Below are 11,797 nucleotides of genomic sequence, written 5' to 3' on the forward strand. Positions count from 1 at the left end.
CAACGTGCTTCTGTAGCTCCATTAGTTGAACTGTCCCTTGGTGTCCTGTCCATGGGCACATCCAGCCCAAGTGGGTGGTTGGGAGCCCCCCAGTCTCCCCTTCCCCAGGTTGTCACACACCACGTGTCCCACAGAAGCCTAAAGCAGCTTCTCTGTCCTCTGGAGAAAGGTTAAGGGGCCTTCAGCTGCCTCAGAGTAACCCAGGGTGGGGAGTTGGGGCATGAGATGGTTGCAGATGGCTCCTGCACCAGCTCCGTGGCATCTCAGTACCTTTGTGTGGTGCTTTTGGGTTTAGGAGAAACGCTTGAATGGATTGTTTGTCTTAGTACCTTGGACTTTGCTCAGCACCTTAATTTATGTGGGATCAACAACACAGAAGGAGAAACTCTGTAGCATAAGCCTCCTGTGTTTCAGTGATTAGATTGAAGGGGAAACAGGAGTCCCTTTTCCTCTCTCCTGATGAAGCTCCTCACTCGTGTAGCGAGAACCCGGGAACTCCACCGCGGGTCAGCGGCCGCAGCCGTGAGCTGCAGAACATCATTTCAATTAGGGTTACACAGAGCCAAACTAATCAGCCTTTCACTCCTTTGATTGCTGTCTTTTTTTGCTCTCCTTTTGAGGCAGGTGCTGTGACAATAAATCCAAGGCAGGAAAAATAAATTTGAAACTGAAGCAATTTCATAAATAAGATGAGGGGGAGAAATCATCTCGGAGCCCCTGGAGCGAACTCGCTCCTGCTGCCTCCTTCCACTGTTGGCTTATGCCCTTGGTCAGACCTGCCAGGAAGATGGCTTTGTCCCACCAGGTCGCTGCTGAGTCCCTGTTCTCATCTGGTGCTCCCTGAAAGGAGGATTTTCTCCAGAAGCAACTAATAAGACTACATTGGTGTGTGGAAACATCATGTAAATGATGCAATTAATTAGGTGGTGGAACCAATTCATTTTTCAGTTTGCTCACCAATTACAATTTTGAAAAATTCCTCTCCCCTTCAATCATGGAAAGCACATTTTCAGTAATTTTTTAAATCTTCTGAAGCGGAAATTTGAGACTTTCTTGGCAAAACAGAAAAGAAAAAATTGATCTAATGAAACAGTTGATTCATTCAAGTCGGGCTCAGGAAAACAGTGCAGTGTAATGTAATTTCAAAGGAAAAATTGAAATGTTCTGTTTTAAAAATGTAAAAAAATAATAATTCCAAGGGTATCGCTGCGACTATTTTATGAATTTGACACAAATTTAAGGAGCTTTGATCAAACCATTTGCCAGTAAATAGTCTGCATGCTTGGAAAATGTTGGCATATTCTCTATTGAGTGCTCTGCCAGGGAAGCCAGTGTCTGCTGTTCAGCTCTTTGTGTGCTGTCAGGATCTCTGTTAGGAAAACATGGGTCCCCTCAGTCCATGCGTGTAGCTCTGATTAACTGCGCCGTGGGTCCGCCTCGGAACTGAGGGCAGCGCTGGAAATTGCAGGCTATTCGGGCTCAGACAAGCAAATCAGAAGCCAAAGACAGGTGACATGGAATTAAAAGAGTGAGCTGAGGTGGAATGAGGGAAACACGGAGCGGTTGCTGGTATTGAGCTTTTTGGAAAGCTGCACTGGCACCAGCTGCTGTTTCTGCTTTTCCCCCCCCTCGCCCATCCCTCCTCGGCCGCGTTCTGCTCCGCTCGGGTACCAGGAAAGCAGAGGTGGTGAGGTGGCTTTTCTGCTTTGAGCTCAGCGGGTCGTCTCCCAGCCCCATCCTGACCTTGCAGTCGGGCGAGATTCTACAGATTCCCCATGCTGGGATTTGTACCTTGTGCTCCAGCACGAGAATGATTACACACCTGCAGTCTGCATCCCTCCTGGACTCCCGTGGGCTGGCCGGCTTCTCTCCTGCCTGTCAGTGTTATTTAGCCAGCTTGTTCCCTCTCTCCACACTTGGAGCAGTCAGTGTTTCTGTTGCTGTTTAAGCAGTTCTTCGTGATCTCATTTGTTTGGGAGCCTGTGTGTGATTCTAGTAGATACCAGGTGGAAATTACTCTGTGTGTGTGTGTGTGCAGTGTGATCTTCTGCACCATTTGCTCCCTTTCCCTGTGTTCACTGCAAAAATGTTGTGAAGTTTCAAGGTGATGGTCGTGCTCCCTCTGGGGTGCCCGGGTACAGGGATGGCAGGGAGAACCAGGATCCCATGCTGTCTGTTCTGGTCCAGAATACAGCCAACCAGCCATTATATACAGATTATATAGAGATTGCACCTCTGTAGAGAAAGACCTAGAAGTCCTGGTGGATAATATGATGCCCATGAGCCAGCAATGTGCCCTTGTGGCCAAGAAGGCCGATGGCATCCTGGGGGGCATCAGGAAGAGTGTGACCAGCAGGTCGAGAGAGGTCATCCTGCCCCTCTGCTCTGCCCTGGGGAGGCCCCAGCTGGAGCACTGGGACCAGTTCTGGGCTCCCCAGTTCCAGAAGGACAGGGAACTGCTGGAGAGGGGACAGAAGAGCCTACAGAGATGATGAGGGGCCTGGAGCATCTCTCTTATGAGGAGAGGCTGAGGGACTTGGGGCTTTTTAGTCTGGAGAAGAGAAGGCTGAGGGGGGATCTGATCAACACCTATAAATACTTAAAGAGAGGGTGTCAGGAGGATGGGGCCAGTCTTTTTTCAGTGGTGCCCAGTGACAGGACAAGAGGAAATGGGCACAAACTTGAACATCAGAAGTTCCATCTAATCGTGAGGAGGAACTTCTTTCCTGTGAGGGTGGCAGAGCCCTGGCAGAGGCTGCCCAGGGAGGTGGTGGAGTCTCCTTCTCTGGAGACATTCAAACCCCACCTGGACATGTTCCTGTGGGACCTGCTCTGGGTGGACCTGCTCTGGCAGGGGGTTGGACTGGATGGTCTCCAGAGGTCCCTTCCGACCCCATGTGATTCTGTGATTCTGTGATCCTACCCACGCACTCCCAGTGCAGATGAGCCCTCCGGCCCCTGTGACGACACTAGCAGCTCAGAACATTATTTACCCTCAGGACTGTGTCCCTCCAGCCCCTGTAATGACATTAGCAGCTCAGAACATTATTTACCCTCAGGACTATGTCCTTCCTGGGCTGGTGTCTTTCTCCAAGGTGAGAAAAGAAAGGCCATTCCATGTGCCTCGCTGCTTTTTCTTGAGAGAGCTATTGGGAGTAGGTAAAGCACAACAGCATGGGGCATCCCAGAGCTCTACCCTCAACAGACACGTCTCGAACACACCAGTTGCAGATCCAGAATCAAAATCCTGCCAGTGGTTTGGGTTTATGGTGCAGTTCAGCCAGCTGTATATGGGCTTTACCTGCTCTGAACTCAGGTGCTAGAGCCACACCTCGGCCTTCAGAAAGGGATTTTTTCAAGTACAGTGAAGCAGAAACCCTTAGTGTGTTTTTCCAATGCCTGACTACAACTACAGTTAGATTGCTCCTTCTTTTTTTTCTGGACTTGTCTAAAATCACAAGGTCTCATGGGTCCTTCTGGAAGTGAAGGGAATGGTTCTTAGCAGCTTCCTTCATCTGTGAAATTCCCTATAAATCAGTATCAAGTCACCTCTTCTCTGAAAGGAGCTGAATACATTGTACTTATTCACTCATGTTTTTCAAGCCTGATTCTTGTGGATATTTTCTGTACCTTTTCATGCTTTGCAGCTAGAACTAAAACATCATACTATGAGCCTTCCTAGCATTTTATGCTAGTGACTAGTATCTCTCTTACACTTTATCCTTTCCTTCTTATTTGTGCAACAGTTATTTCACCTTTTTCTGGTGGTAGATTTGGACCTCAACTAGTTATACTCAAGGCTCTGCCATTTCAGCGTTACTTTTTAGGACCTCAGGGCACCAGCTGCTCTCTTCAGAGTGTTGTTCAAGTTCTTTGCTGCAAGACATTTGATTTTACATTTGGCTAAAGTAAGAAAGAGGCATGTCCTTAACCTCTGACTCTTTTATCTGTCACAGATGTAAAAGATACACCATATAGTTAAAAAAAAGCCCCAACAATTTGGATGTCGTCTGTGCAACAGAGGTGTAGCCTCATCTGTACACAAAGAGCTGAGGTCTCCCTGAAGGTCTGCCTGCTGAGGTCTGCCTTTCAGTAGGACTGAAAGGAAATTCCTCTGGAATCTCACTAGGAACTGTGCTCCGCTCGGGTACCAGGAAAGCAGAGGTGGTGAGGTGGCTTTTCTGCTTTGAGCTCAGCGGGTCGTCTCCCAGCCCCATCCTGACCTTGCAGTCGGGCAAGATTCTACAGATTCCCCATGCTGGGATTTGTACCTTGTGCTCCAGCACGAGAATGATTACACACCTGCAGTCTGCATCCCTCCTGGACTCCCGTGGGCTGGCCGGCTTCTCTCCTGCCTCTCGGTGTTATTTAGCCAGCTTGTTCCCTCTCTCCACACTTGGAGCAGTCAGTGTTTCTGTTGCTGTTTAAGCAGTTCTTCGTGATCTCATTTGTTTGGGAGCCTGTGTGTGATTCTAGTAGATACCAGGTGGAAATTACTCTGTGTGTGTGTGTGTGCAGTGTGATCTTCTGCACCATTTGCTCCCTTTCCCTGTGTTCACTGCAAAAATGTTGTGAAGTTTCAAGGTGATGGTCGTGCTCCCTCTGGGGTGCCCGGGTACAGGGATGGCAGGGAGAACCAGGATCCCATGCTGTCTGTTCTGGTCCAGAATACAGCCAACCAGCCATTATATACAGATTATATAGAGATTGCACCTCTGTAGAGAAAGACCTAGAAGTCCTGGTGGATAATATGATGCCCATGAGCCAGCAATGTGCCCTTGTGGCCAAGAAGGCCGATGGCATCCTGGGGGGCATCAGGAAGAGTGTGACCAGCAGGTCGAGAGAGGTCATCCTGCCCCTCTGCTCTGCCCTGGGGAGGCCCCAGCTGGAGCACTGGGACCAGTTCTGGGCTCCCCAGTTCCAGAAGGACAGGGAACTGCTGGAGAGGGGACAGAAGAGCCTACAGAGATGATGAGGGGCCTGGAGCATCTCTCTTATGAGGAGAGGCTGAGGGACTTGGGGCTTTTTAGTCTGGAGAAGAGAAGGCTGAGGGGGGATCTGATCAACACCTATAAATACTTAAAGAGAGGGTGTCAGGAGGATGGGGCCAGTCTTTTTTCAGTGGTGCCCAGTGACAGGACAAGAGGAAATGGGCACAAACTTGAACATCAGAAGTTCCATCTAATCGTGAGGAGGAACTTCTTTCCTGTGAGGGTGGCAGAGCCCTGGCAGAGGCTGCCCAGGGAGGTGGTGGAGTCTCCTTCTCTGGAGACATTCAAACCCCACCTGGACATGTTCCTGTGGGACCTGCTCTGGGTGGACCTGCTCTGGCAGGGGGTTGGACTGGATGGTCTCCAGAGGTCCCTTCCGACCCCATGTGATTCTGTGATTCTGTGATCCTACCCACGCACTCCCAGTGCAGATGAGCCCTCCAGCCCCTGTAATGACATTAGCAGCTCAGAACATTATTTACCCTCAGGACTATGTCCTTCCTGGGCTGGTGTCTTTCTCCAAGGTGAGAATAGAAAGGCCAGTCCATGTGCCTTGCTGCTTTTTCTGGAGAGAGCGATTAGCAGTAGGTAAACCGCAACAGCATGGGGCATCCCAGAGCTCTACCCTCAACAGACACGTCTCGAACACACCAGTTGCAGATCCAGAATCAAAATCCTGCCAGTGGTTTGGGTTTATGGTGCAGTTCAGCCAGCTGTATATGGGCTTTACCTGCTCTGAACTCAGGTGCTAGAGCCACACCTCGGCCTTCAGAAAGGGATTTTTTCAAGTACAGTGAAGCAGAAACCCTTAGTGTGTTTTTCCAATGCCTGACTACAACTACAGTTAGATTGCTCCTTCTTTTTTTTCTGGACTTGTCTAAAATCACAAGGTCTCATGGGTCCTTCTGGAAGTGAAGGGAATGGTTCTTAGCAGCTTCCTTCATCTGTGAAATTCCCTATAAATCAGTATCAAGTCACCTCTTCTCTGAAAGGAGCTGAATACATTGTACTTATTCACTCATGTTTTTCAAGCCTGATTCTTGTGGATATTTTCTGTACCTTTTCATGCTTTGCAGCTAGAACTAAAACATCATACTATGTGCCTTCCTAGCATTTTATGCTAGTGACTAGTATCTCTCTTACACTTTATCCTTTCCTTCTTATTTGTGCAACAGTTATTTCACCTTTTTCTGGTGGTAGATTTGGACCTCAACTAGTTATACTCAAGGCTCTGCCATTTCAGCGTTACTTTTTAGGACCTCAGGGCACCAGCTGCTCTCTTCAGAGTGTTGTTCAAGTTCTTTGCTGCAAGACATTTGATTTTACATTTGGCTAAAGTAAGAAAGAGGCATGTCCTTAACCTCTGACTCTTTTATCTGTCACAGATGTAAAAGATACACCATATAGTTAAAAAAAAGCCCCAACAATTTGGATGTCGTCTGTGCAACAGAGGTGTAGCCTCATCTGTACACAAAGAGCTGAGGTCTCCCTGAGGGTCTGCCTGCTGAGGTCTGCCTTTCAGTAGGACTGAAAGGAAATTCCTCTGGAATCTCACTAGGAACTGCTACCCAACATCTGGGTGGCTGACCGGCTGGTTAACTCTTAGTTGAATGGTTTAAACTGGAATGCTGCATGGTCTCAGTTGATAATATCAATGGATGACTTATCTTGAAAACTGTGATTTCTTGAAAGCCTGGAGACAAGTTTACTGGACAAGCCTGTGTTTGCAGGAAACTTAGTTGACATGAGCTGTGCTGCCAGCCTTTAATTCTTAAAGCATGACACGATTTGGGGTTAAAATACAGGAAAAGAGACCCTTCCACACCCAGGTCTCCATTCCATACCTGCCGCTATCTCACGCTCTGTAAATCCACAGCAACTGGCACGATGCTGCCTGGTTGCCTTGGTCCTGGTCAGGAACCAGACGTGATCAGACAGAACCCAGCAGAAATGACATTTGAATCAGAGCAGAGGTTGGCTAATGGGTGTGGGGCCTGAGGAGACGTTTGGTTCAGGAGGAGGGTTAATACAGCTTTTGATCTGATCCAAACTGGCGGGTGCCTCCTCTAGAGGTGACCCTTCTACACTCACCCCCTGAGCTTCAGCTCCAAAATGAGCCGTGTACAGACACACAACCAGAGGGGCAGGTACACACAGGCCTGCACATAGACACACACAGACACACACACAGAACTCACTGCACTGAACCCTTCAAATCCAAACCGAAGTGAAAAGGAAGGCCATAGGCAGGTGCTGTCATCAGTTCAAACTGTTGTGTGTTGTCAGGACAGAGGACCCCTGAAAAGGCAAGAACGGGGATCTAATTCCCACCAATTTTGTAAGAAAATCATTCCAATCAGCATATACCAGCTCCTTATAAATCAGTGCTGGCACGGTTACAGCCACGTAACCCAGCCCTTTGGAAAGGCAAAGCCTGAGCTGGCATTTTGCTGCTTCCTCACAAAGTCCAGTTGAAGCATGATGTTTGGTAGCCCAAGGCTTCCTTCCAGCTGGGGCTAGAAGAGCATGGCTGAGTAAGATGGTAGCTGCAGCACATCTGAGGGCTCGTAGTTGGGCCACCTGAGCTATTCCAGCACACAAAGTCCTTCCTTCCTCTCCCTCATTCACTGAAAAATTTTCTTTCAACTAGAGGAACGTATTTGACTTTGGAGTGAACAAGTTGCATAAGAAAGATGAGGAAAAGGTGGTGTTGGAGAGTAGCTGAAGACCCAGGAGACTTCACTGGACTGAGACTTTTGAGGTTTTTTCTTTGCAAACACAAAAATAATGACAGCCTTTGGATTTATTCTCTTTTTCTAATGGAATTTCTGATTACGAGGTGCAGAATGAGAATCTTACAGATTCGTAAGCTTTGCTACCAGTCTGCCACACTTACCAAAAGTGGCTTTACTGGCCAACTAAGCATATGTGTCCTGTCAGGCACGTTTTTATGGGATCTTGAGGTCTGTTGGTCACACCACAAAAGAAGACAAAAATGTTTGTCTTCTTGTTGCTGGAGCACAGAGACTGTACACAGCTCCCATAATGACAGTGGAGGGAAGTCTCTGGCAGGAAGCTTTGCGGAAGCCTCCCGTCCTTTGACATACCCGAAATGACTCTTTCTCTCCTCACTTTCTCTACAGGCAAGAAAAATTCCATTCTGCTGCATAAAGTCCAGCACGACCTCAATTCGGGTGTTTTCAACTACCAAGAGAATGAGATCATCCAGCAGATCGTGCAGCACGACAGGGAGATGGCACACTGTGCTCACAACGTCCAGGCCGCCGCCGCCGCCGCTGCTGCCGCCGCCTCCACCCCCACCCCTGTCATCTGGACCCCGCTCATCCAGGCCCCCCTGCAAGCTGCAGCAGCCACCACCTCCGTCGCCATAGCCCTGACCCACCACCCTCGCCTCCCCACAGCCATCTTCCGTCCTCCCGTGTCCGTCTTGGGTTCCCTGGGACAGCAATCCAACCAGACCCCCAGACAGCTGAAAAGGCTCCAGTCTCTAATCCCGTCGACCGGCCCCTCCGCCGTGGGCTCTCCCTCCAGCACTCCCTCCCAGCTGCACACGCCGGGAGCAGAAACACCTTCCTCCTCTTCCTTCCACATCCAGCAGCTCGCGGGGTTCTCGGCAGCCGCCGGCCTAGGCCAGTTCCAGGTGGGATCCCCTCCGGGTGGCTCCGGCCAGGCGGGTTTGAGCGGCGCCTCCTCGGTGGGACTGGGCCAGTTCCAACAGGCACCTTCTGGATCCCCCCTAGGAACCGCTCAGCCCACCCAGCAGCAGCAGCAGCAGCAGCAGCAGCCAGCCCTTTCCAGCAGTGGATTTGGGCACTTCCAGCAAGCCACGACTAGCTCCCCATCGACATCCCTCACCCAGCTCTCATCAAACTCACCCCCCAGTCTTCTCAACCAGTTCCAGCCCACCACAAGACCACTGCAGGGGGGACAGTTACAGCAGCTCTCGGGCAGTGGAACTTTGGGGGGAATGAATCACTTCCAAGCCCCTCCTTCTTCCAACTCTCCATCCTCCAGCCTAAGCCAGCTGGCACAGGCCTCTGGCGGGCCGTCCTCAGGCTTGTGCCAAACACATCCAAGTGCATTAGGATCTTTAACTGGAACGATAGCCCAGCTCCACCAAGAACGGCCACCTTTTGCCTCCATGTCTCCACTCCAACAGTCCGGTGTCGCCTCTCCCTGTTATACCCCTTCTGGCCTTAGTCCTCCTAGTCAGAGCCCAGTGGCAACCAGAACTTTTCAATGTGGCCCTTCTGGGGCCTCAGGCTCTCACGGATCTCTGCTCCTGCCTCAGACCGCCAGCCCACCTCCGCAGATCCTGCAGTCCAAGAGCACGCCGCCCGTGCCACCGGGACGTCTCAACCAGGACATCAAGTTGATTTCTGCTTCCCAGCCATCTTTGCCCCAAGAGCTGGCTCAGACGCTGAGCCAAAGTTCTCCTCATTCCTCTAGAGAATCCGTTTCCAGCTTCTCTCCTTTTCCTGGTGGAGGGACTGGACTTCTGGGGAAGCCTTGTAGCTCAATCCCTGGGCGTGTGACTTTACCGCGTCAGATGTCCTCAGGTTCTTTACCGCATCCGCTGGTGTTTGGGGCCAGCGCTGCAGGCGCCGCTTCTCTGACTGCTGGTGGGCGGAAAGAATCCATAGCGCTCACGGGGGATCTGGAACCTGTCAGATCCAAACTGCCCTCCAATTTGTGAGGACTCCTTCTGAGAGCTGGTTATGTCAGCCGCGCAATTCAGTTCCTGATTAGACTTTCATGAGTCATTTTTTCCTTTTCTTTTTCCCCCCCCCTCCTCCTTTCTTTTTTTTTTTTTTTTTTCCCTCCATTTCTTTTTGTTTAGGTTTAACTGTGGTTAGAAACAAACAAACAAAAACACGTGAAAACGACAAAAAAAGAAGATAACCAGGTATTCTTAGAGCTATAGATTTTTGGTCACTTGATTTTATAGAATATTTTAATACATGGAACAAAAGGATATGAGCAAATTTAATCCAACGAGGTAACGCACAGACAAGGTGTGTGTGCCTGAGCTGGAACATGTGAATGATCAGCCATAGAAGCCACCAAAAAAAGGTTTTCCTGTTGAGACAAAGATCCGAGGTTGACATGGGCCATGAAGAGGACCATCAGGTCAGGCCCGTAGCTGGTGTTTTTAGAACAGCTCTGGTTGGCCTCAGCTTTGCCTTGCTTTGCACCAGCTGTGAACCTGGCCCACAGCACCTAGTTCTGGGGGGACTTGGATGGCTCCCTGTGCACATCAGAAGGTTCCCCTTCCTCCCAGGTTTTCTCCTGTGATCAGCAGGTTGCCGAGGAAGCAAGAAGAGGGCGGGGAGGGGGAAGGGAGTTTAATTAATGCAGTCCCCTCTAGGGATTCCAGAAGGGCTGAGTTTTTGTTGGGACTCCATCTGAAGAAGATCAAGGTGACCAGGAGATGGACAGGCCTGACTTCGGATGCTTGTCTCTTTCTTATCCCACCGATGCTCTAGTGGGAACGAGAAGCAATCCCTTGTAAGTCGCAAGGAGGGCAGCATATATCCCCTCTGTATTTTTTTAGGTGGTGTGGATGTGGGTCACGGGAGAAGTCCTGTCCCTGCCCACGTGCCAGGCAGCCAGCCTTGGCCAGCAGAAAAGCCCAAGCTTCAACCTCTCCGTGGTTTGGAAAGCCCGTGTGCTGCCTTCCAGGCTGGGGCGTACAAAGCAAGGAGAGGGATGAAGAAAAAGGCAGCACTTTTACCTTCCCTCTATCATTTTAATGTCTCAGTGTCCGTGGGCTGAGTGCTTTGAAGAGAACTGCATGGAAAAAGATGGAAAAGTGGGGTGGGGTCACCCCAGCCCTCTTCCTCCTTAGCCCAGGGGAGTCTGAGCTTTGAGGCACCGAGGGTAGTACTGGTGCCAAGCCAAGAATCCTCCAGATTTGCAACTACGTTTATACCATTACACCAGATTAGACCAGAAATTTGGCCAGCCGTGGTCAACGCTTCTCCTCTGATGGGGGAATTGAAATCCTTTGCTTGATTTCACCAGCAATAATGGCCTGTGCCCGGATGGCTTTGGTCTCTCCCTGCAGTTGCAGCATCACTGGACACATCTGGCAGGCACCCTCAGCTGGATTTTTTGGGCTCCCCTGATTTAAGGCAGGCAAAGTGGGGTGAAGACACTAAGGGGCTATTGGGTGCACAAAGCTACAGCCTTTACCTCTAGGGCAAGCGTCTCCTTTTCTTTTACTTTGATCCTTTCTTTCTCTTTTGTTTTTGGTTTTTTGTTTTGTTTTTTCTCCAAGAGGTGTCTCCAGCCACCTCACTGTAAAGAGTCAGGTGCTCAACTTTTCTAACACTTGTTAGAAACCCGTGTCCAGCCTCCCTCTGTTTCCAGCGGCCGCGGGGTCCCTCCAGCCCTCAGAGGGAGAGCAGGACTTCATGCAGCAGTGCCAAAAAACCTACCATCATCACAGTAACGATACAGGTCCATACAACTCCCTCTCTTACCTCCTCCCGCCCCCAACACTGGCTGACAGTTGGTTTTTTTTTATACTGAATTGTTTGCAAAACTCTTTACATGTGCCTGTATCTTGAATGTTGCTGCAAGCATTCCTGGGCACTCCTGCTTCGACGTGCTTTGGTGGCTCAGAATTCAGATGTAATTCAGCTTTGGTCTTCCTTAAAGGGTCAGGGGAACTCTAGAAATGGTTTTTTCTACTAGCTACATACAACTATATATGTGTGAGTGTGTGTGGTGGGAGGGGTGCGCGTGTGTGTGTGTGTGTGTGTATAGATTTTATATATATA

General features: G+C 49.9%; 1 protein-coding gene across 1 annotated transcript in view; it reads left to right on the top strand.

Moving 5' to 3' along the window:
• HCN4 (hyperpolarization activated cyclic nucleotide gated potassium channel 4) overlaps nucleotides 1-9,791 on the top strand; it is a 143,389-nt gene extending 133,598 nt beyond the window's left edge. Inside the window, exon 8 of the mRNA XM_014953846.1 lies at nucleotides 8,135-9,791. Within this exon, the coding sequence (XP_014809332.1) occupies nucleotides 8,135-9,708 (1,574 nt within the window). The 3' untranslated portion in view covers nucleotides 9,709-9,791. The remainder of the gene's footprint in view (nucleotides 1-8,134) is intronic.
• The last annotated feature ends 2,006 nt before the right edge of the window (nucleotides 9,792-11,797 follow it).

This window comes from Calidris pugnax, unplaced genomic scaffold, assembly GCF_001431845.1.
Source record: "Calidris pugnax isolate Ruff unplaced genomic scaffold, ASM143184v1 scaffold237, whole genome shotgun sequence".
In the NCBI taxonomy this organism is placed as follows: Eukaryota; Metazoa; Chordata; class Aves; order Charadriiformes; family Scolopacidae; genus Calidris; species Calidris pugnax.